This window comes from Brienomyrus brachyistius, chromosome 3 (genome assembly GCF_023856365.1).
Source record: "Brienomyrus brachyistius isolate T26 chromosome 3, BBRACH_0.4, whole genome shotgun sequence".
In the NCBI taxonomy this organism is placed as follows: Eukaryota; Metazoa; Chordata; class Actinopteri; order Osteoglossiformes; family Mormyridae; genus Brienomyrus; species Brienomyrus brachyistius.
In genome coordinates, this window is record NC_064535.1 from 28,872,890 (window position 1) to 28,899,714 (window position 26,825).

The 26,825-nt window shown below is 43.1% G+C and overlaps 1 gene segment (V, D, J or C); it reads left to right on the forward strand.

Moving 5' to 3' along the window:
* Positions 1–4,707: 4,707 nt before the first annotated feature.
* Positions 4,708–20,613, forward strand: LOC125738147 (Ig kappa chain V-III region MOPC 63-like). The segment is given in 4 exon segments: positions 4,708–4,768; positions 4,903–5,224; positions 18,717–18,754; positions 20,073–20,613. Coding segments are annotated over 4 exon segments (723 nt in total).
* The last annotated feature ends 6,212 nt before the right edge of the window (positions 20,614–26,825 follow it).

Sequence of the window (26,825 nt, forward strand, 5' to 3'; positions counted from 1 at the left end):
CACCCCAAAATCATTTCCAATGAAGAGTACACGGTTTCAAGAAATACCTTGTCATGATGTATAAAAAATATAAGTTTTGAAAGAGCAAATACAGTCAGTGATCATATGAGAGAATCTGCTGCTCTGTGATACGGGCTGAGCCCCCACCTCACTGTAACCCCAGGGGGACTGGGGGACATTTGCCTGCTCTATTCTGGGGGCAGCAGAACCGTCCTGCTCAGTTTATGCAAATATGAATTTCGCTCCAACGGCTGAGAGTTTAGTTTCAGGGCTTAAAACAGGCTGGACTGGGGCAGCTGTGAGGGGGTGGGACTCACCCCATTTCTGATCAGGGGACAGGAAGCGGAAATGTCAGCTACTCACTGGCTACATCAGTACTTTGTCTATTCAGTTCTACATGAATAAATATTTAGTTTGAGTGCAGAAAATTATCCCAATTTTTGGAATAATTTTCAATAATGTATTACAAATAAAAAAAGCTCTGTAAGTCCAGTGTACTAATTGGGCAAAATCCTTCCATTATGATAAATTTATATTGTATTTTAAATATGTTAATCTTCTTTCATGTCAGTACTGTATAAAAATACTCCCTCCCAGGTAATAAAAGCCCACTATTCCTTATAATACCTTTAGTAAAAGCACGAGTGCAGGGGCAGGGGTGTCAGCGGCTTCCCATAACAAACCGCAGTGCTGGGCATCGCCCCCTGCCAGCCCCAGCTGCCCACAGCCGATGGGTACTATACCCCCCCAGCTGCGGCCCGTTTCAGGCCATCAGGCTCAAATTAAATGTCAGGCTGTGACCCCCTCAGTTACGATCACGGACACAAATCAATCTCTGTTCATGGGCATTTATTTGCATATCCAGCCAGTCGAACATGCCGCGAGAACTAGGTATAGTAAAGTACATAAATCATACAATAAATCAGTAAAAATGCAGGCATTTTCCAAGAGAATAACCGTTAACTAATATCTGACAAACAGAAATACAGCTCGCGCACGCCATTAGCTTGTAGATTACAAATTACTACTATAACATTAGTCGTTAGCTAGACCGCTGGCATCTCCAAGAACTATATGTACAGTGTAAAATGGACAGAAACTCTCATACCTCATCTGCTGCGTTAACTCAAGGGGAGTTAATGAAGGGAAACTTCATGCTTGCAGCTTGTCAAATAACTCAGGTCTGCATGAACATTGCTACTGCAGTGTAACTTAAAACATTTCCCTCAGCTGCACAGAAAGTGCTGAGCTTAACCTAGAGAGACGGAAATGTAACCAATAATACTGGTCCGATCCCAGCCAAACACAAGATTAATTCCGATATGGAAATATTAAACAGGTCCTTATACAGACACGTGATCTTAATTATAATTATGTTAATCAAATAAAGTATTCTTTATTTAAATGAAATAATGCTTGTATTTCAGTAATACTTCAATTATTCTTGTATTTTGTAATTTAAGTTAAATATACTTAAAACAGCATGACTGACTCTAATAGCAGTTACAAGCTGTGAGCAGAGGGAGGGAGAGAAAGAGAGGAACTGCTGGCTTTGTATTCTCTTTACAGCTCAGGCCCCATTAGGACCCTGGGGATTCCACCTGGAACCAAGCCTCCTGCTGTCATTTAGAGCTCCTCATCCATCCATCCATCCATCATCCATCCATCCATCCACCCATCCATCCATCCATCCATCCATCAGTCCATCGCTTAATTACCTTAGCAGTACTTATGTCAAGCGAAGTAAAGTTTTATTGTCATCTAAGCCATGAAGGCCTACAGCACACAGGGAAACGAAATAATGTTCCTCCTGATCTCACAGTGCAACATTCATAACAGCAATGTCTCCCTCTAGTGGCTGTAGAAAGAAGTTACATGGGAACGCATTACGTCTGGCCTTGATCACTGACTACAGCAGACGCTCTCTATACACACCGATGGTAACGCTCTACTACAGTCCCTTTGTCTAAACACAGGTTTCAGATGTGACGTTCTGGGAAAATACAGCTCTCTGTAATTGCGTGACAGATATTTCCCAGCTAACCTATAATTTGTGCCTCAGATTTTAGGTAAATTACTCTTTTTATTTGGTTTAAAGACGCGTAAACAATTAGTGTCCACTTTATTAGGCACACCTCATTGTTCAGGCAAACAGCCAGCTCTCCAAACAGCAAATCACGCATCTGCAAGTAAATATATACAGCATGCAGACAAGGTGAAGATGTTCCATTACTGTGTGGTTACATCTGCTAGGCATGATTTTACATTTTAAGCATCAAAATGGCTATGATGTGATTTTAAATGTTTCCTAGCTGGTGTCAGCTACCGTGAGATAGCTGAGATCCTCACTTACTGCTGTGTCCAGAAAATGGTGCAATAAACAAAACATCCAGGCAGAGGCAGGTCTTCTGCTGAAAACACCTGGTTAATGAGACGCTCAGAGGAGAGCGGCCAGATTCCTCAGAGCTAACAGGAGAACCACAGGTGCAAAAATAGCAGCTCAGTGCATCAGTGGTGTGCAGGAAGATATCTCCAAACACACAGCTTTGCCGCTTCTAGAGAATGAAAAGGGTCGTTTTTATACGGGAACATAACAATTTGGCCAAATACAGCTGCCCAAACTGAGCCATCCATCCGCAAAGTCACTGTGATCTCAAACAGGTAACCAGTCAGACTTGAGGCTGCTGTGCACAAAAGGCAAGGTTAAGTGCAGAGGACTGGAAAAGCAGGAACAGGAAACAGGAAGTGAGGCTGAAACACAAACCAGCATGATCACGGCAAACGTAAGAACAAGACAACAGTTTCCCAGCATATCGGCTGTGGAAATTCGAATAATCGGGACCATGAACAAGACAGGCTAACCAGGACCAGGAACTCAAGGCAATATACTAGTCATCAAAAACCATGGACCTAGAAACAAGACGCTGATACACTAACCAGTCACCATGCTGGCATCCAGTACCAATCAACCCATTAGGTGTCATAGCCTTGGGCACCATCTTCTAAGGGGGCACCATCTTCTGAGGGGGCACCAACTAAGAGAGTCACTAGAAAATGAAGGGGGGCTAAGCCTTTACTAGCAGATTCTGGTTATAATGAAAACCATTTAAGCTAATTACTGTATAATTATTGGGCGGGGGGCTAAAGAGCCCGACTTAGCAAGCTGAACACGCAAGAATTATGCAAACCAAGCTACAGCAAGACACACAGGCATTCAACTCAACCTCTGAGCCTTATAATCTAAGAGCAATGACAAATTACATAAGTTTCAGAGCTCATTACCACAGGCTCAGAGTTAGATCACACAGTACAGGCTCAGGAACCTGACCACCAATGGAGGGCAGGTGTGATAGTTACTGACATCCTGGCTCGAGGAGACAGTAAGAGTGTTACTTACAGTCAAGACCATAAATATTTGGACACTGACGCAAGTTTTATTACTCTACCTGTTTAATGAAATATATTCCAGTTGAAGTTATACAATGGTCATGGACATAAAGTGCAGACTCTCAGATGTCATTTTCCACATTCAAACTGGATGAAGGGTTTAGGAGTTTCAGCTCGTTAACATGTGCCACCCTCTTTTTAAAGGGGCCAAAAGTAATTGGACAATTCACTTAAAAGCTATTTCATGGACAGGTGTGGGCAATTCCTTCGTTCTTTCATTATCATTTAAGCAGATAAAATGCCTGGAGTTATTTGAGGTACATTCTGAGAAATAACATGGGCTTTCAAGCATAAGTCTGGTGGAACATACAGATGGAAATAATATGTTGAAACATGTGAAATAGGAGAAAATATTTCCATATGCTACCACTAGAGGGGAGCAAAAGAACACGGAGTGCGATACAAACCCCTATAAACGTCATTAATGGCTGTTTACTTTTGTAATCACAATAATCATAAAATGAGTGATTAAATCATAATTCATCACAGCATTTTAGTTTCTAATTTAAGGGTGATGAAACTGAAAGGACAGGAAGCAGGAAGCACAGAAATCAGGGCTACAGGACTGAAGCTGTACCGGGTCTGAGACTGACAGCCTCTGTAGGGGCAGATAGTAAGAGATTTATATCAGATTTATATCAGTCATCATTGTGACAGTCTGGGGGAAGAATCTGCTGCAGAGCCAGGTGGAGGTGGACGGAATGCTCCGGAACCTTTATCCAGATGGCAGGGGGGTGAACAGGCTGTCTGACAGGTGACAGGGGACATGTGTGATGGAGTGGGCTCTGCTGCTACAGCCTTTGTTATATATGTCCATGTGGGGGTAGAAAGGCTCCTGTAACCCTGCTGATTTGGTCTTTGCGGTGCCTATAGCAGGCAGTGATGCTCTGGTTAGGATGCTCTCTACAGCTCCTCTGTAGGAACCTGTGACAACTGGGGGGACTGAGCTCTTCTCAGTGGCTGGGGGACGTGTAGTTTATATCTATGACTGACTGTACAAAGCAAGGCTGAACAGCTTAAATAGGCATATAGACATGTCAATATATATAAAGGTATGCAGACTATTAAAAAGTTTGCCTTTCACTAGGGTATAATGACGTTTTTCGTCATTTTGAACAACAAAATTTCCCTATTTACTCTGCAGTTATGATGTCAGTCAGAAGATACTTTGCATTTTCAGCTCATGCCTCAGTGCTCTGGGGGGGTTTATATTCCAGGAGGTTTAACACTTCATGACTGACAGCTGCCCTTCATCACAACAGACTCCAAACAAACATGACTTTGATCAGCCTCAGCATCTTGCTCTTCATCCTCACTCATGGTAAAACAGAATAAGATTGTATTTTTTTCAACATATTGTTTAATCACTTGTGAGTTTTGGAAGGGATATCTGGTGTGACTTACAATTATCTTAATGTTGTATTAATTCTGTTTTAAATTTGTATGTATTTTCAGAATCCAGAGGACAAGTGACTGTGACTCAGACTCCAGAGCTGATATCAGCTTCCTCAGGACAGACAGTCACTATAAACTGTAAAACCAGCAGCCCAGTGTATGTTTATAATAATAAGCACTACATGGCCTGGTACCAGCAGAAACCTGGAGAAGCTCCTAAACTCCTAATATATGTAGCAGATACCCGTAGCTCTGGGATTCCGTCTCGATTCACTGGCAGTGGATCTAGTACTGACTTCACTCTGACCATCGGAGGAGTCCAGGCTGAAGATGCAGGAGATTATTACTGTCAGAGTTTCCACTACCCCAATAGTAAACGTGTGTTCACACAGTGATACAGAGCCGTACAAAAACCTCCCTCAGTCAGACTGCACAGTGACTGCACTGCTGCAGCCTGGACTCACTGCAGGTGCTGAGGGGAATGTTACACTAATGTCCCACAGAGGAGCTTTAAGCAATGCAGGGCTTTGGAGTCTCATGCATTGACTGTGAGACACACGTTTCGCCCCTAACAGATGCAATTTAACACCAAACTTTTGAGCCCTTCAATGTAAAACACTGAATACACAGGGGAATTATCCATTTCACTATAAAGTACAGTATAGTAATATGTACTTTATCTTATTGTATGTGCTGTACATTAGGTTTGCTTATACCAGCATTCCAACAAGCACGTGAGTAATGAGTTGTGTTATGATGTTACCATGGCTACGACGTCTCTAGGCAATACGGATTTTTCAGCTGCTTTACAATATAACCTTGCAGGATCACTTTTGTATATGTGGTCTGTCACTGACTGACACTTCATTCTCCAGCACATGACTTTATATGCATCGTTAGTTCTGTAGGAGTTCAGTGGGATCAAACCAACTGGACTGACATTTCAAAGTTATTGTCCTACTTTGGTGCCTATTGCATTTCTACAAGATCATTTTGACGTGTTGTTAGATTTTCTGGTATCATTTCAATGGAACAGTGCTTTGAACATCTCAATTCTGTGCTACTAATCAGCAGAATATAACTTCAGCTGATGCCATCTGCAGCAATAATTCTTCATAGGCAGCATCCATCAGGAAACCCCCTGAGAACTGGACCACTGCTCCTGCTCTCTCTCTCTCTCTCTCTCTCTCTCTCTCTCTCTCTCTCTCTCTCTCTCTTCATTATCTTAACAGTTGATCACTGGTGTGCAGATGGGCTTGTTCCTTGACCTCATCCCTCCCCTGAACTATCCACACCCTCCCTGTGTCTGACATACACACTCACAGCTTTACGTTATATCACACTCATCCTGCCCCCCAGGTTATTATGACTAATATTACCTTTATGAACCACCAGATAAATAACCCTCAGTGTGTTTATGCTGATGTGTCTCACCTCTATCTCTTTAGACCAGGAATTCCTGACCTTTTTGTGCTCTGGAGCCCTTTGGCAGTCAAGTGAAGGCTGTCAGCCTCTTATCGGAATAATGTTTTTAATACTTCATTGTAGAGCTTATTGAAAATAAAGGTACCATCGACCCCCTCAAATCTAACCTTGGCCCCCAGGTTAAGAATTCCTCCTTGCAACAATTAGACTGACATGATGTAACATCACCTGATTCCCTGCTGATACACATAATTCATGCTCTTACTGACCCCCGGGCCCAGACGGACTGTCAATAACTGACCACAGTGACTCTCTGCTCCCCGGGAAGAGCAAAGCACCCAGTGTGTGACCTTGTGTGACCTTGTACTAAACAGCTGATCCCAGAATGTAGGGGCCGCAGGGGTGTCAGCTCCTCACCAGCAGCCCCCAGCAGCACACGGCACTGCCCCATGTCAGCCCTGAGGGCCCCCAGCTAGTCTGCCCCCCCGGCCAGACCCCACTGGGTCACCTGGGCCGCATGTCAAGACCCAGCGCTGTCCGTGTGCCTCATGCCTTTAGTTAGATCATTTAGTTTAACAAAACACAATAGATTAGAGCACCTCTATAATATAATTATGATTATTGACCTAGGGGGCGGCATGCTGGTGCAGTGGTTAGCACTGTTGCCTCACACCTCTGGGACCCGGGTTCGAGTCTCCGCTTGGGTCACATGTGTTTGGAGTTTGCATGTTGTCGTCATGGGGTTTCCTCCGGGTACCCCGGTTTCCCCCCACAGTCCAAAAATATGCTGAGGCTAATTGGAGTTGCTAAATTGCCCGTAGGTGTGCATGTGTGAGTGACTGGTGTGTGAATGTGCCCTGCGATGGGCTGGCCCCCCATCCTGGGTTGTTCCCTGCCTTGTGCCCATTGATTCCGGGATAGGCTCCGGACCCCCCGCGACCCAGGGCCAGAGCCTATACCGGAAGCAATGGGCAGGAGGCAGGGAACAACCCAGGATGGGGGGCCAGCCCATCGCAGTAGAGTATATCATCGTACAGGATAATTGAAAATTTTAAGTGCATAATTTTAAATCTATAATTCAGAAGAAACACTTTCTATTGGTCGATATATTGCTCTTTAAGGTTATGTAATTCTCTTTTTGCAATATAATTGTATTTAGAGTTTCTGTCAGCACAGATCTGTGAGTCCTAACATTCTCCTCCAAGCTCAGCCGGATCCATGAAGCCCATTTGCATAGACGGGACACTTTGCATGGGCAGTGCATGCGTCAGTGAACTCTGACTGTTTATAGTCGTACGATTTAGACGCTTCGTGACTGACAGCTGTGTTTTACATCGGCAGAGCCTACAGGAGCAATGATTTCAATCAGCATTTTTATTTTGACACTTACTAGTGTCATTATAGGTGAGTAGGATAACAGCATGCACTTAAATATTTTGAATCGCAAACTGAAACACTGATATATATAATTCTATTGTTCTTTTTATATTTTTCAGAATGTGAAGGACAGGTCACTGTGACACAGACCCCGGTAATAAGGGTTGATGCACGAGAAACAGTCAGTCTGAGCTGTAAAACCAGCAGTGATGTTTATGATGACTGTGGCCCACCTGGAGTGTCTTATCCCTGTATGGCCTGGTACCAGCAGAAACCTGGAGAGGCACCTAAACTGCTGATCTATTATGCCAGTACCCGTGAGTCTGGGATTCCATCTCGATTCAGTGGCAGTGGATCTAAATCTGATTTCACTCTGACCATCAGTGGAGTCCAGACTGAAGATGCAGGAGATTATTACTGTCAGAGTTACCACAAGATCAGTAGCAAACGTGTGTTCACACAGTGATACAGAGCCGTACAAAAACCTCCCTCAGTCAGACTGCACAGTGACTACACTGCTGCAGCTGGGACTCACTGCAGGTGCTGAGGGGGAAGATCACGATTTAGCCATGTCAGTTTGGTAACAGTTTAGGGTGCTCTTAATATTTTTAAGCAATATCCCCAAACCAGCATTACCTGACAGAGGTCCAGCAGAACCAGTTGCAGAAGACCAGTAAAACAGGGTCAAAGCCAGATTGTGCTGCTGATGGCTACACTGTAGTATAACACTAAATTGGTATTTGGTATCCATATGGAAAAGTTTTTTTGTTTTTTTTAATAATATATGATTCTGTAATTCATTTTACATAAATAAAATATAAATAAGCTCTTTATGACACAGAATAATTATAAAATCCATATTAATGTCTCATTAGACATATGCAGTATGTACCTCATTGATGTAAAATACATATGAAATGAAGGCACCTTCAAACATATACGTCCTACATTAACATACAAGCCATAGTAACAGTATATGTCATTAGCCCTACTGCATATGTCCTTAATTGATGTAAAACACATATCAACGTAATTAAACATACATAATTAAAACAATTAATGTACCATCAAACATACAAGTTCTACCTTGATGTACGAATGTTTTGTCATTATTAGATCTTATGGATAATTCCTTAAATGAACTTAATTGAGTCGTGCACAGTCGTTTCACACAACTAGAATGCATATTTTGGACAGGAAGCATTCTTTTTCAGTGAATGCATTCACTTTGTGTTCTGAGAACATGACATGGCTTAATGGAGTCATGGAGTTAATCTCACTTAATTTCCTCATGTCTAATTAAACCGACTGAATGGGGAGAGATCATATATGTTTTTCATTAAAATAATATAGAAGGTATATAATTGATCATTTTTTATTAAACAAGAAGCAATGAACATGTATAAATGTGTGCATATATAAACAAAACATGTGTGTGCCTGGGGGGGGGGGGGGGGGGGGTTTGGCACTTTTACCTCACACCTGCAGGTTTGGGGTTCATATCCCACCCTTGCTTTGTGTGGGGGGAGTTTGCTTGCTTGGCATGAGGTTCCTCTGGGGGCTGCAGCTCCGTCAGTAACCCAAACACATTCAGTTCAACTCCTCTGCTTTTGTAACCTGCATGTGGTTTGAGTGTGAGCGTGTCTGTGTCCTGCGATGGACCAGCATCCTGTGCTGGGTGTACACCCCCCCCCTCACCCCCCCCCCCCCCACCACCACCATCACTGTCCTTGTCAGCCACCCTCTCCAAGTTGCAGTGGGGAGATAAAGGATCACCTCCCATTAATAGTAAAGGCTGATGACTCCTCTTTTTCCAAACAGTTGGAATTTCCTTTCCCAGTTCTGCATGTTTTGGGGAGGTGGGTGGCTCAGCAGTCTGAGTCTCTATACCTGTGAGCTCCAAGGTTTGAATTCCCATCGCTTTGGAAACAGATGCATCACATGTATTTGCATGAAAGACACACTTTGCATTGCAGCACGTCCCTCAGTGACCTGTGGCAGCTTATAAACCTGTGAGATTAACACTCTGTTACTCACAGTCATCCTTCACAGCAACACAGTCCACAGGGACAATGACTTTAATCAGCGTCTTCATCTGGACGCTCATCCTCTGCATCCAAGGTCAATCTGAGTGAATCATCATCAGTATTCATACTGAAAATCAAATGCTATACTACTAACTCTAAGTCTATGATAATGATATAATCATGCTTGTTCCAATATTTCAAATAATGATATTTTTGTGTTTTAGAATCCAGAGGCCAGATTACTGTGACTCAGACACCTGCAGAAAAAGGTGCTTCTGTAGGAGAAACTGTGACCTTAAGCTGTAGGACCAGCAGCCCTATAACTTATGATGATGTCATGGTACCAACAGAGGACTGGAGAGCCTCCTAAACTCCTCATACATGATATTAGCAACCGTCAGTCTGGGACTCCAGAACGATTCACTGGAGGTGGATCTAAGTATGGGTCTGACTTCACTCTGACTATCAGTGGAGTCCAGGCTGAAGATGCAGGAGATTATTACTGTGAGAGTTTCCACTACCCCAATAATAAATATGTGTTCACACAGTGATACAGAGCCATACAAAAACCTCCCTCAGTCAGACTGCACAGTGACTGCACTGCTGCAGCTGGGACTCACTGCAGGTTCTGAGGGGGAAGTTAAAATAAAGTCGCCAGAGGAGATCATACCTGTCTAACAGACTGAATACACACAAGTATCTTCCATTTCACTGTAAAAGTACAGTATAGTAAATACATAAACCAGTAACATATTATTATTATTATCCATCCATCCATTTTCCAAACCGCTTATCCTACTGGGTCGCGGGGGGTCCGGAGCCTATCCCGGAGGCAATGGGCACGAGGCAGGGAACAACCCAGGATGGGGGGCCAGCCCATCACAGGGCACACTCACACACCATTCACTCACACATGCACACCTACGGGCAATTTAGTAGCTCCAATTAGCCTCAGCATGTTTTTAGACAGTGGGGGGAAACCGGAGTACCCGGAGGAAACCCCACGACGACATGGGGAGAACATGCAAACTCCACACATATGTGACCCAGGCGGAGACTTGAACCCGGGTCCCAGAGGTGTGAGGCAACAGTGCTAACCACTGCACCACCATGCCGCCCCTTATTATTATTATTATTATTATTATTATTATTATTATTATTATTATTATTATTATTATTATTATTATTATTATTATTATTATTATTATATGAGTGTTATGCATTCTGGGGTGGCTTGGTGGGTAGGACTGTTGCCTCACACCTCAGGGTCCCACCTCACACCTCAGGGTCCCAGGTTCGAGTCTCCGCCTGGGTCACATGTGTGTGGAGTTTGCATGTTCTCCCCATGTCGTCGTGGGGTTTCCTCCAGGTACTCCAGTTTCCCCCTGCAGTCCAAAGACATGCTGAGGCTAATTGGAGTTGCTAAATTGCCCGTAGGTGTGCATGTGTGAGTGACTGGTGTGTGAGTGTGCCCTGCGATGGGCTGGGACCCCATCCTGGGTTGTTCCCGGCCTCGTGCCCATTGCTTCTGGGATAGGCTCCGGACCCCCTGCGACCCAGTAGGATAAGCGGTTTGGAAAATGGATGTCCAGGTAGCTGGCGCTGCCCCTTTAAGAGTCTTGGGGATCCGTGGTATGGCTTCCCAAATGGACCTGACCCCTTTAAGGGCTAGGCGCATCCTTGGAAAGGGGCAAGTCGTTGATCCAGGCAGCGAAGCAGCAGGCGGCAGCTGGGGAACCTTGAGCTGTTTGAGCAAATGTAACGCATCGTTCAAGGCCGGCGTCTTCTTGTTAAGTTCTATCATTCTGTCGTGACTGATGCAGAACAGACTGGGGAAGCAGGCAAGGAGACAATATATGGGCCCTATAGCAGGATGCTTTACTGCCAACTGTCACTTAATTTATATGTGGAATGACAAGGAAACCTGCATTCTGTGATCTGAGTGGATGATGCGGCTTATAAACTTGAAGTAATTCTGTCAGGTAGGCAGGAGCTTGACCTTTAAGTGCCTTATATGTAAGTAGGAAATTGAATGTATCAATTTCTCTGTGTTTTGAATAGTAAAAAATCGTCACAGTTTTGCGATGTGGCTAAGCTGTAGGAAGCATACCTTTGATACTGCATCCACGTGTGATTTGAATGAGTGGCGTGTGTTTAAGATGACGCCTGTTTTATAGGCTGAGCTCCTGAGAGAAAAGTTCACTCCTTTGGAATGGAGATTATAAAATTTCTATCGGCAGACACACCAACGAACAACAGAACCTCGGTTTCCTGAGTGTTTAGTGATTAAAAAGTTTCCAGCCATCCAGGTCTTCACTTCATTAGTTAAAAAACATTAACACTATAGGTTACATCCCCTCTATAGAGAATTGGTAAGGGACCAGAGACAATTAGAGTTGTATTAGATAACTGGTTGTACCCCCAAAATTGATGAAAAGACAAGACAAGAATTGGTCAGAGAGGCTGCCAATAGACCTAAAACAACACTGAAGGAACTCCAGGAATTTCTGGTAGGTACTGGTTGTGTCGCCAATCCTAAACTTTTTGCAGATTATCAGTCTGTCCCTGATGTGTTTTTTGGAGAGAAGTGGCTTCTTATCTGCCCTTCTTGACACCAGCCCATCCTCCAAAAGTCTTCGTCTCACACCTGCGTGCTACCATACCTGAGTGAGCTCTGCACTGGTGACGCCCCGATCCCACAACTGCACCAATTTTAGGAGACTGTCTTGGTGCTTGCTGGTCTTTCTTGGGTGCCCTGAAGTCTTCTTCACAACAACTGAACCTCTCTCCTTGAAGTTCTTGATGATCAGATAAATTGTTGATTTAGGTCCACTCTAAATAGCCATAATGTCCTTGCGAAGCCCTTTTTGTGCAAAGCAATGATGACTGCATGTGTTTCCTTGCAGGTAATCATGGTTAACAGAGCAAGAACAATTATTTCAAGCACTGCCCTCCTTTTAAAGCATCCAATCTGCTATAATTGTATGCTAACTCAGTCAGCATAACAGAGTGATCTCCAGCCTTGTCCTCATAAAAACCCTCACCTGTGTTAATGAGAGAATCACTGAAATTATGTCAGCGGTTCCTTTTGTGGCAGGGCTGAAATGCAGTGAAAATGGGTTTTTTTGGGATTAAGTTCATTTTCATGACAAAGAGGGACTTTGCAATTTATTGCAATTCATCTGAACACTCTTCATAACATTCTGGAGTATATGCAAATCATCATAAAAACTGAGGAAGCAGACTGTCAAAACTTTTGGCCACGGCTATAGTAAATCTCAGTCTGTGAAAAAACTTTAGACTGGTAGTTTATACACATTACTGTACACAAAGGTGCAGATTATAAAAAGGTTTGCCTTTCTCCATGGCATAATGAAACTTCTGTAATCATTTTGAACAACAAAAGTACCTTATTTCTTCTGCGGTTATTATGTCAGTCAGAAGATACTTTGCATTTTCAGCTCATGCCTCAGTGCTCTGGGAGGGTTTATATTCCAGGAGGTTTAACACTTCATGACTGACAGCTGTCCTTCATCACAACAGACTCCATACAAACATGACTTTGATCAGCCTCAGCATCTTGCTCTTCATCCTCACTCACGGTAACACAGAACAAGATTGTATTTTTTGTTACATATTGTTTGATGAGTTGTGAATTTTGCTAAAGATTTGAGTGAAATGTCTGGTGTGGTATTGAATGTTAATTCCATATTAAATGTGTTTTTATTATTACACATTTATTTTCAGAATCCAGAGGACAAGTGACTGTGACTCAGACACCAGAGCTGATATCAGCTTCCTCAGGACAGACAGTCATTATAAACTGTAAAACCAGCAGCCCAGTGAATGGTGCTGGGACCTCTATTCCTCGCATGGCCTGGTACCAGCAGAAACCTGGAGAAGCTCCTAAACTCTTGATCTATTATGCAAGTACCCGTAACTCTGGGATTCCATCTCGATTCACTGGCAGTGGATCTAGTACTGACTTCACTCTGACCATCAGTGGAGTCCAGGCTGAACATGCAGGAGATTATTACTGTCAGAGTGAACACTACCCCAATAGTCAATATGTGTTCACACAGTGATACAGAGCCGTACAAAAACCTCCCTCAGTCAGACTACACAGTGACTGCACTGCTGCAGCTGGGACTCACTGCAGGTGCCTAATGTCCCCCAGAGGAGTTTTAGCCAATGCAGGGCTTAGGAGTCTCACGCATTGAATGTTTCTCCTCTAACAGATGCAAACTTACTCCAAACTTTTGAACCCTGCAAAGTAAAAGACTGAATACACAGGGGAATTATCCATTTCACTATAAGGTACAGTATAGTAATATATACTTTATCTTATTGTATGTGCTGTACATTAGGTTTGTTTATACCAGCATCCCAACAAGCAGGTGAGTAATAAGTTGTGTTATGATGTTACCATGGCTACGACGTCTATAGGCAATACGGATTTTTCTGCTGCTTTACAATATAACCTTGCAGGATCACTTTTGTATATGTGGTCTGTCACTGACTGACACTTCATTCTCCAGCACATGACTTTATATGCATCGTTAGTTCTGTAGGAGTTCAGTGGGATCAAACCAACTGGACTTACATTTCAAAGTTATTGTCCTACTTTGGTGCCTATTGCATTTCTACAAGATCATTTTGACGTGTTGTTAGATTTTCTGGTATCATTTGAATGGAACATTGCATTGAACATCTCAGTTCTGTGCTACTAATCAGCAGAATATAACCATCTGCAGCAATAATTCTTCATAGGCAGCATCCATCAGGAAACCCCCTGAGAACTGGACCACTGCTCCTGCTCTCTCTCTCTGTCTCTCTCTGTCTCTCTCTCTCTCTCTTCATAATCTTAACAGTTGATCACTGGTGTGCAGATGGGCTTGTTCCTTGACCTCATCCCTCCCCTGAAGTATCCACACCCCCCAGGTTATTATTACTAATATTACCTTTATGAACCACCAGATAAATATCCCTCAGTGTGTTTATGCTGATGTGTCTCTTTAGACCAGGAATTCCTGACCTTTTTGTGCTCTGGATCCCTTTGGCCATCTGGTGAAGCCTGTCGGCCTCTTATGGGAATAATGTTTTTAATACTTCATTGTAGAGGTTGTTGAAAATAAAGGTACCATCTTTTGTATCGACCCCCTCAAATCTAACCTTGGCCCCCAGGTTAAGAATTCCTCCTTGAAACAATTAGACTGACATGATGTAACATCACCTGATTCCCTGCTGATACACATAATTCATGCTCTTACTGACCCCCGGACCCAGACAGACTGTTAATAACTGACCACAGTGACTCTCTGCTCCCAGGAAAGAGCAAAGCACCCAGTGTGTGACCTTGTGTGACCTTGTGTGAGCTTGTACTAAACAGCTGATCCTAGACTGTAGGGGCCGCAGGGGTGTCAGCTCCTCACCAGCAGCCCCCAGCAGCACACGGCACTGCCCCATGTCAGCCCCGAGGGCCCCCAGCTAGTCTGCCCCCCCGGCCAGACCCCACTGGGTCACCAGGGCTGCATGTCAAGACCCAGCGCTGTCCGTGTGCCTCATGCCTTTAGTTAGAGCATTTAGTTTAATAAAACACAATAGATTATAGCACCTATATAATATAAGTATGATGACTGACCTATAAAACATTCACTGCAGTATATTTTACTGGAGCATCCAGACATATAGAGTATATCATCCATCTATCCATCCATTTTCCAAACCTACTGGGTCGCGTGGGGTCCGGAGCCTATCCCGGAAGCAATGGGCAGGAGGCAGGGAACAACCCAGGATGGGGGGCCAGCCCATCGCAGTAGAGTATATCATCTTACATGATAATTGAACATTTTAAGTGCATAATTTTAAATCTATACTTCAGAAGAAACACTTTCTATTGGTCGATATAGGTTATGTAATTCTCTTTTTGCAATATAATTGTAATATATATAAAAAATTGTAATATATATATAATATAAAAGTTTCTGTCAGCACAGATCTGTGAGTCCTAACATTCTCCTCCAAGCTCAGCCGGACCCATGAAGCCCATTTGCATAGACGGGACACTTTGCATGGGCAGTGCATGCGTCAGTGAACTCTGACTGTTTATAGTCGTACGATTTAGACGCTTCGTGACTGACAGCTGTGTTTTACATCGGCAGAGCCTACAGGAGCAATGATTTCAATCAGCATTTTTATTTTGACACTTACTAGTGTCATCATAGGTGAGTAGGATAACAGCATGCACTTAAATATTTTGAATCACAAACTGACACACTGATATATATAATTCTATTGTTCTTTTTATATTTTTCAGAATGTGAAGGACAGGTCACTGTGACACAGACCCCGGTAATAAGGGTTGATGCACGAGAAACAGTCAGTCTGAGCTGTAAAACCAGCAGTGATGTTTATGGTGACTGTGGACCATATGGAGTGTCTTATCCCTGTATGGCCTGGTACCAGCAGAAACCTGGAGAGGCACCTAAACTGCTGATCTATTATGCCAGTACCCGTGAGTCTGGGATTCCATCTCGATTCAGTGGCAGTGGATCTAAATCTGATTTCACTCTGACCATCAGTGGAGTCCAGACTGAAGATGCAGGAGATTATTACTGTCAGAGTTACCACGAGATCAGTAGTAAAGCTGTGTTCACACAGTGATACAGAGCCGTACAAAAACCTCCCTCAGTCAGACTGCACAGTGACTGCACTGCTGCAGCTGGGACTCACTGCAGGTGCTGAGGGGGAAGATCACGATTTAGCCAAAGACAAGTCTCTGTGACCGAACCGGGCTTCCCTGCAGCGAGATGAAGAGATCACCGGTGTGGCGTCTTGCTTTGTATCCAGAGACTGGTCACCCAGCGGGGGTTTAACACCTAGGCTGAACCCAACATGGCTTGAGGGGGGAGTTATACCAAAGCTCTATAAAGTTCAGTATGTGTAAGAGGGTTAAAATAGTTCATAAAATATGACATGCATCAAAATTAAGTAACTCATTATTTATATGTACACATTTCACATTATTTAAATACATAGAGCGACATTGATAGATCACACATAGCAGCTGTTTCATCTGCAGTCCTGCCCCTTCAATTGTCCAGAGAGGAGCCCGGTTTCCTAAGGCGGGGAAATCAAGCAGATTACCAGTGACATTGTTACAAGAAACTGAAGGATATATTTTGTTATTTTGTTTTTCACACTTTGCATTGGCAGCATGTCCTTCAGTAATAAAAACTGTGAATCTGGAACTCCAGAACGATTCACTGGAGGCAGTGTTAATTTTGTTGACGAAAAATTTTTCTCATAGTTATTGTCAATGACCTTTACTTTCAGATTAAAACAAGACGATAACTAAATAAAAATGATTTCGCGAGGCCTAAGACTGTGACGAAGTGTATTGACAATTTCGTCAACGAATAAAAACGAGACAAAAATGTTTGCCTGAGAAGAGAAGAGAATTATATGTGAAAATAAGAATATAATGTGAAAATTGTGCATGTTTAAATAAAGTGCTTAAATTAAGCTATAAAACTCTAATACAGTCGTGTTTATGTCATATCATGGGCGTCGCCGCCATTAAATCTAAATACGAATAAACATTTCATAATTATTCGTTTGGACCCCCCACCGTCATAGCCTATGTAATATGCAATTTTTACTTATCAACTTTATTACAATACTATACTGTGTATATAAGTAAGAACCCTTCAGAAAACCTAACTTACATACATTATAACTATATACTATAAAGCAGTAAAGTCACTGGCAATTGTTTTCGATTAATAAAATTCTAGAGTTGTACCTGGCTCAATGGGGAAACTATTGATGGGCCATCACAGGCTACGTAGGTCGTGCTAAGGTTCTGTGAATGTCCACCTTTATTTATCAGATGGCTGCACTTCCAGACTTTGGAACAGTTTTACAGTTTTGTGCAGCTCAGAGAGCTTTGAATTTCCATACAGTCCCGATGCCCTTTAATACTGATGTGCGAGGCCCTGGTTCACATTTCTGCCATTGTCTATGCCTGGTCAGTCATCAGCAACTCACCAGTAGGGTCAGCTAACAGCCATAAAGCCAGGTAGTGGATTCACTCCCTAGTGGAAGACGGCATGCCAGTAAAATCCAGACGATCAGGTCTCTCACAAAAAAAGTTTTTATGCCACAGGAGAAAATGTATTTTTTTATTTTAATTTTGCCTCTGCACAAAATACGTGATGATGTTCCTTTGCTTGACTGGCTGACAGAACTTGTCACCCAAGTAGAAGGAAACTTTCAAGACTGACAAGTGTTTTTGTAACAGATTATAATTATTATACTCAGCGTTTTGTTCTTCTAAAAAACCGCAATTACAATTAAAATTTATGATCAGATTATAAAGACATAGAAAACTAATTCTATCGTCCGCACGGTATTATATCATTAAGAGCGCGTGTCCCGGAGTATTGCGCAATTGCGTGCACGCGGGGATTATAGGGAACATTTCCCACAAGCCCTGAGGTGGAAAACCTCAAGGCTGCTGGCTGAGCCAGTCAGACACGTGCCACCAATACAGTACAGTATCGTTTCTAGGCAAATACTCTGTCTGGTTACAGTAGGTTCCTTTACATACAGAGTTTCTCCTTATGCAGAGGGTGATGTGATCTCACGTGCCATTTGGGCATCCGGTAATTCTAAAGCCTTGCGGTTTCTGGCATCTGGGTGGAAATTCACATATTATGTCTGCAACAAACAGGATCGTTTTGAAGGAGATTTTGAAGAAATACTGGAAAGCCTAGAACCTGGCAATTCTACGGCATTTAACTGATTCACAGGCAGAAGTTGCTGTTATTTCTGCAAAGCAATACTGGTTTGAACAGTCGAAATGTTGTAAATTACTGTGATTCCTACATTCATAGAAAGAGAAACATATGTACCACGTGTATTTTACTAAATGTGGGCATAAGTAGAGTATTACTCGTCCATTAATGTATTACTACGAGGAGAAACGCGGCGATAGCGCTGGGAGGTTTTTGTACGGCGTGTCATTCAGATTCAATCACTGTGGTGGACTTTCGGCGGCGGGACCAGACTGGATGTTGGCAGTAAGTATCCAGCTTTTAATAATAAATATGCAAGTAGAAATCTTTAACACATACGCAGATTGAAGTGCTGTTGTTATCGGAAATGTATTAGGATGAATATCTGGAACTTCAATAGGTATATGATTCGGGTGATGTATACACAATCCAGAAATATTTAAAACATGAATTATATACTTTCTTGGGTCAGAGAACACATTAGATGTAACACATGCCTATTACTTGTTAATAATATAATAACCGTAAAGTCGTACCTATAACATCAGATATCGAACAGCACGTTACTTTTCAGCATACTTAGTTTGTCCAAGTAACAGAAAACGTGACATTTTCACTGGTTAGGTTTATACCCATAGAATATTAGGTATAAAACGGTTAGTTGCCTGTACTGCGCTGCTGTGAGGTTTTTGTACGGCTGCTGATGCGCTTTGAATCACTGTGGTACACTTTCGGCGGCGGTACCAGGCTGGACGTTGGAAGTAAGTGTCTCTCTATAATATTAATGTTTGAACATTAGTTTTCATATCTAGTCGACACATAATTTTAACGAGATAAGGCGATTTTGATAGATCCGCAAACAACTATTATCATAACTGATAACGAGTATCTTTGTCCCGAAGACAATGCCTTGTAGTTTAACATTTGCGATGCATTTTTCGTGGTGTGTATGTTCGGTGAGATACTTCGCATTATTTCAAACAGTGTCTGAGTGAGTGAACAAGCGGTCATTAATGCATGTCAAAAGGATCTCAATCATAAACAATGTGATTGTTATATAAATTTGTATTTTGATACACAGTCTGACATAATAACCAGTAACAATAGGATACTTAACGTATTTCATATTCACAGTTAGATTGTTCTGGACGTGTATTTTACACATTAATTTTAAATCCAATATAAAATGGAATATCTTAAGCTGAGATAAGGCACAAGGGCAACATTAGACTGTTTGCTATAGATGTTAGGATGGGGTGTGATTTGTCACATGCAGAACTACTTATGTAATCACAGATTATGTTAACCAGGGTGAGTATTGCTAAACTGGGATACCTGACAAAATGGGACAGTTAAACTTTGCAGTAAATATATGTATTTAGTAATACTTTATTTTCTCTTCTATGTAGTGTTCTAGGAGCATTAATGTATTTAGAATGGTATCAAGACATTGAGATGGTTCTGTAATTTTTTCCAGAGAGGAAATTTTCAAAAGTGTCCCATTTTAACAATACCCAACCTACATCATATTCCACTTAGTGTATCTATTTATTCTTAAAGTTTGTATTGAACTCTGACCTAAAGTCCCTTTGGTGTCCCCTAGGTAACAGAGCCCCCACCCTGACGGTCCTGCCCCCCTCCAGTGTGGAGGTGTCCAGCAAGAACACGGCCACCCTGATGTGCCTGGCCAACAGGGGCTTCCCCTCCGACTGGAAGCTGAGCTGGAAGGTGGACGGTAGCAGCAAAGTGGCGGAGACGAGCCACGGGCTCCTGGAGAAGGACGGCCTGTACAGCTGGAGCAGCAGCCTGAGCCTCACTGCGGACGAGTGGAAGAAGGCGGGCTCAGTGGTCTGTGAGGCCAATCAGGGCTCCCAGGCTCCTGTCACTCAGACGCTGACGAGGGCCGACTGTTCAGAGTAGATGAGCTCAGCGCCACCTGTGATGAGCGGCTGATTACTGTGTTTTTACTGTGCTGTGCTACACGCTTCTGATTTACTAACTGAATATATTTTGTGCTTTGCTTGATCCACGAGTGAATATCTTTACTGATATTTTATTAGGTTTGTGTCACATTGTATTATCTTGTGTATTTTATTCTTGAATGCTGCATAGATAAATAAAGATTCTATCCTGTCGGAAACGGACCGTCATTATAACTGGTTATTTTAACATGCACACAGTGATACCAGCATGACAGAGAACATCCTGAACCTTTCAATCTCGATTTTTTAAGTCTGAATGCAAGTCGTCTGTCAGAAGTACAAAATCTTCCCTGATAATCTTCCCCCATTATGTGGAAAATAAAGTATAAATACAAAAAAAAAAAAAGGGACTTTTAATTGTTATTTGAAAAGGTTCATACTGAGCACTGCCTCTATACTGGAGTAAACTTAATTAATATCCCATGATTACTTCCAATTTAGAGTTTACAGTCTCAAGAAACATATTGTCACAATGTATCAAAAATATAAGTTTTTAAACAGTAAAAGCAGTCAATGATGGTGTGAGATAATCTGCTGCTCTGTGACATGGGCTGAGCCCCCACCTCACTGTAACCCCAGGGGGACTGGGGGACATTTGCCTGCTCTATTCTGGGGGCAGCGGAACCGTCCTGCTCAGTTTATGCAAATATGAGTTTCACTCCAATGGCTGAGAGTTTAGTTTCAGGGCTTAAAACAGGCTGGACTGGGGCAGCTGTGAGGGGGTGGGACTCACCCCATTTCTGATCAGGGGACAGGAAGCAGAAATGTCAGCCTCTCACTGGGCACATCAGTACGATTTGTAGTAAACTACATGAACAATAATAAAAAAAAAATGTCTACCTATTTAGCAGTATTTAAGTCGAGTCAAGTAAAGCTTTATGTCTCAGCCATGCAGGCCTACAGCACACAGGGAAACAAAATAACATTCTTTTTGATCTCACAGTGCAACATTCATGACAGCAATGTGTCCCTCTAGCGCTGAGGTGGTCAGTCTTATCCGCATAGGGCCGGTGTGTGTGCAGGATTTTGGTCAGCTATTGAAATTCAGGTGTGAAGACAGGGGTGAACCTGTACTGGGTCTGAGACTGACAGTCTATGTAGGGGCAGATGGTAACAGATTTATATCAGATTTATATCAGTCATCATGATGGTTTTGCCCCACCTCAGACCCCCACCCCCTTCCCCCCCACTGCCTTACAGTATCTGTTACAGAATCCATTACTGTACATTTACAAATAAGTAAGTATACTAAAGCACATGTATGTATACATTCATATATGTATAAATGTATATGTCATTAAATCAACTTATTGGCTGAAGCTTAACCACATGATAAGCCAATGGATATGCATTAATTTTCACTGTCTCCATTATAAGATATAATGTAAAAGCAGAAAAAGCACCATCAGAAAACATCATTAACAACTATGACAGATCAAGTAATAACTTCTGCTGCACTCCAGTGCATGGTGCTGTGGGAGATTTGGCTAAAATAGCCTGGCAGCAACAGAAGCTTGGAGAAGCTCCTATACTCTTGATCTATTATGCAAGTTCCCGTAACTCTGGGACTCCGTCTCAATTCACTGGCAGTGGATCCAGTATTGATTTCACTCTGACCATCAGTGGAGTCCAATCTGAAGATACAGGAGATTATTACTGTCAGTTTCCACTGCATCAGCAGCAGCTGGAAACATTCCATCCATCTATCCATCCATCTTATAAAACTATTCATGGTCGCAGGGAGAACCAGAGACTTCAAGCGGAAGACAGGGAACAACATGCATGGGGCACCAACCCACTGCAGAGCAAACTCATACACCAGCCACACACACATGCACACCTAAGGGCAATTAGGTAACTCCGATCAGCTTCAGCATGTTTTTGGACTGTGGCACAGGGGACCGGGGTACCCAGAGGAAACCCCACGACGACATGGGGAGAACAAACTCCACACACATGGAACCCTGGTCCTAAAGGTGTGAGACAGCAGTGGTAACAACTGCAACACCTTACTCTCTGTTGAATCATAAAGTGTTCTGCTAGTCATAGATTCTGTCCACTATATCATATTGCACTTAGAATATATTGTTATGCAGTGCTTAAAGTTTGCACTGGACTCTGATCCAAAGTTTCTTTGGTGCCCCCTGGGTGACTGAGACACTTGTGTGTTTTATTCCTGATTGCTGCATAAATATATGAAACTTTAATCCTGACTAACAAACTGACTTGCCATCTTAACTGGTTATTTTAAGAAGCACACAGTGAGGCCATCATGACACTGGTGTCAAGGCATGATCCTGAACCATTCGATACCTTTAAAGATTTTTTTAAGTCTTAATTTACACAATTTTATTTTTATAAGTACAAAATCATCCCTGTTCATTAGGAAGACAGAGTCATAGACACATTGAGGGACCTTTAATTTAGGTCTGGAAAGGTTTATACTGAACAGTTCCTCTGTACTGAGTTCGTAAACCACATCATGGGCTCATTCTCTGTAAAGCTGACAACTACAACCACTAGAGGGAAGCAAAAGAACATTTATAAATACAATTCAAGCATTTATAATACAACACAAACCTGCACTATGTAATGAATGTCAGAGTCATGAATGTTTTTTGTTTTCATGACAGGGCATAAAAATAAAAGTTAAGAACATCATTTATCAGCACACTGTCAATTCTTATATCGTCAAAGAGATTATACCTTGTGAATTTGGAAATATTAAGGTTTTAAAAACTCCAATTGTTGTCTTTGTTAGATTAGATTTAGCAATACCTGAGACTAAGTAATGAAGAGAAGCCTTGTTGACGTTACGTTCACCTGCTCATACAGTCGAAGTGGCTTAATGGGTTACAGTTACTTACTGGGAAGTTAATTTACAGTGAAGATCACTGGACACGTTGTACCTTTATTTTTAATGCATCTACTTTGCTTGATTGTCTCTTACCCTGTTTCACCTACAGTTCTGGTCTGTTTATACATGCATGACTCACTCAATCAATATAAAACAACCCTGAACAGTGGACATGCATGGGTCAGTATATAAAAAGGTGCAGAGACTAGGAAAGGGTTTGCATTTCTCAGGTATATGAAGAAGTTTCCATGAAAAGATCCATTTCTGCTGCAGTTATGATGTCAGTCAGAAGATACTTTGCATTTTCAGCTCATGCCTCAGTGCTCTGGGGGGGTTTATATTCCAGGAGGTTTAACACTTCATGACTGACAGCTGCCCTTCATCACAACAGACTCCAAACAAACATGACTTTGATCAGCCTCAGCATCTTGCTCTTCATCCTCACTCACGGTAAAACAGAACAAGCTTGTATTTTTGCAACACATTGCTCGATGAATTGTGCATTTTTCTGATCATTTAGATGTCTAAAGTTTTTAGTGTGGTAGTTTTGTATGTTTATTCAGTTATGTTATGTTTTTATTTTGTATGTATTTTCAGAATCCAGAGGACAAGTGACTGTGACTCAGACTCCAGAGCTGATATCAGCTTCCTCAGGACAGACAGTCACTATAAACTGTAAAACCAACCGCTGGGTTGATCATACTAATAATAAGCCCCTCATGGCCTGGTACCAGCAGAAACCTGGAGAAGCCATTAAACTCTTGGTCTACTATACAAGTACCCTTAACTCTGGGACTCCGTCTCGGTTCACTGGCAGCGGATTTGCTACTGACTTCACTCTGAACATCAGTGGAGTCCAGGCTGAAGATGCAGGAGATTATTACTGTCAGAGTTACCATAGTGGTCCTGTGTTCACACAGTGATACAGAGTCGTACAAAAACCTCCCTCAGTCAGACTGTACAGTGACTGCACTGCTGCAGCTGGGACTCACTGCAGGTGCTGAGGGGGAAGTTAAAATAAAGTCGCCAGAGGAGATCATACCTGTCTAGCAGACTGAATACACACAAGTATCTTCCATTTCACTGTAAATGTACAGTACAGTAAATACATAAGCCAGTAACATAGTTATTATTATTATGAAGTATTCTATACTGTCCGTAATTGTTTGTGCTATACTTTTATAAGACTGGCAGCGCAGTAGCTTTGCTAACACCAGCATCACCACAAACACGTGAGCAACACGTTATGCTACAATGTTACTGTCAATGTTAATGTCACTAGGCAAGACAAATTTTTCATCTTTCTTAAAGTATAATCTTATGGGACCTCCTTTGTATAAGCGGTCCATCACTGACTGATACGTCATCATGCAGCGCCTGACAATTTACCCATTGTCTCTGCCGTAGGAGGTCAGTGGGATCAAACCATCTGAAATGACATTTCAGTATCATCATCCTACTTCTTTTTTTTTTTTTTTCCCTCCACCACCCCCCCTCTGCGGAGGACTACTTTATTTCTATTTATTTATTTATTTTTATTTATTTCCTCAAGAGAGGGAGAGGGAGAGAGAGGGGGAAAGAAGGACGAAAATGGAGAAGAAGGGAAATAGAGAGGGAGGGAGGGAAAAGAGGGAAAAAAAAACACAGATAATCTGCTTCAATACCTGCTGATGAGAGAAAACAATAATCAACGTCTGTACGAATCACAATGGACATGTTAAGAAGCAATAGCCGATTAAGACAGTGTGTGTCTGTGAGAACCTGTTTGTACTCCTGTTTGTGTCTATGAGAACCTGTTTGTACCCCTGTGTGCACACCTGTATCTGTGAGCGCGCCGGTGTTCAAAAGGTTTCTCCATGGAAATGTCTAGTAGTGTGTGCGGGGAGCCACAGTCCCATCCCTCAGGACATGAAGCAGACACGGAGGAGGCCTGGACCCCAGACATCCAGAGGCCCCCCAGGGCATGGGAGCCCCCGGAGGACCACCGCAGGGAGTATTGCTGCCCTCACCCAGAAAAGGGCAGAGGAGAGCTCCGGAGGGAGGCCATCCAGCAGCCACAGTGCAGGAGCCCCAGGGGGCCGTGGCGGCGAGCCCGCAGGCTCCGCCGGCGCCGGGCCCCACCAGGGCAGACCGTGTCCCGGGCCAAGAGATCCAAGGGTCCCCCCACCCCCCATCAAGGGCCCAACAGAGCCAGGAGGGCCAGACCCCACCAGGCAACCGCCGAGGGTGAGCCAGCACCCACCCGAGCATCCAGCCCCGGACATCGAGATCCACCAACGCACCAGCGGCCGGGGGCCCCATCCACCGGCAGGGAGTGTGGCGGCGGGGGAACAGAGCCCGAGATGTTATTTCGGGTGGAGTCTAGGACCCAACCTGACACATGCATATAGACAAACAGCCACACACATATACAAGCATACGTTCCCACCCTCATGCACACATAAACAAATATTTACACATTCACCCAATATTTAGACACACAGAAATGAACGCCGTACACATACTCTCACTCCACATATATACTCTATATGGACCCCTATTTTTTCCTCTGGCGAGGAGACCAGAAGACCACCCCGGACCCCGCAGTAGCCGAGAAGCCCACCAGCCCAGACCCCGACCAGACGGCCAGCTCTTCCTCTCAGCCCCCAGCTCCAAATGGCGAACAGAGAACGGGGGTGTGAAAAGACCCCATGCCCCCCTTGGCCCACTCAGATGTGGTGTTGTTGCGTGTTGTTCTAAAGTGCTTTTAAAACAGGTGAAGGGCATAGCGATAACCACCCCCTGCCGACCAACAGCTGGGGTTAGCTCAGCCCCTCACCAGAACCCTCAATGTCTATGTGTGATTAAAATTGAGATGTGGGCCCTGGCACCAGAGGTAAGGCTGAATGAACAGACCGCCCTCTGGATGCCATTCTGTGTGCCCACCCCCAAGGTCCTAAATGTATGTGTCATTATAATTATAATTTAATAATTATAAATCTACCCTCTGGATCTATAATTGTGTTGAGTACTGTAAAATTGACATTTTTATGTATTAAAATTGCTACCCCTCTTTGCCTAGAGTTATAGCAGGCTGAGAGCACATTAGGAAACTCAGGTGTTTTAAGTTCATCAGTAGCTTTGGCAGGTCTATGAGTCTCTTGTAATAAAACAACGTCTGCCTGTAGTTTTTTAAGCTGGCCAAAAATCTTTAACCTCTTTTCTCTGGAGCCAGCTCCATGCACATTCCATGAGACAATCCTTAGTGTGCCCATAGACCGGTGTGTGCAGCTAATATTACACATGCAGATGAATGAGGCCTGAGCGAGCATGTACGCGCTTGTGTGTGTGTGTGTCCTATGTGTCTGTGTGCGCTATGAGGTCGGAGTGGTTGTGCTGACGCTGACTGCGTATGTACGTGGTCGTGCCGTGCAGATGCGTAATGATTGAAGATATTGTGTGTGACAGAGTAGAAAAGCAGGTGATCGGTGTAGTGAAAGAAGGGGAAAGTGAGGGATACATACAAAGGGGCAAGTTG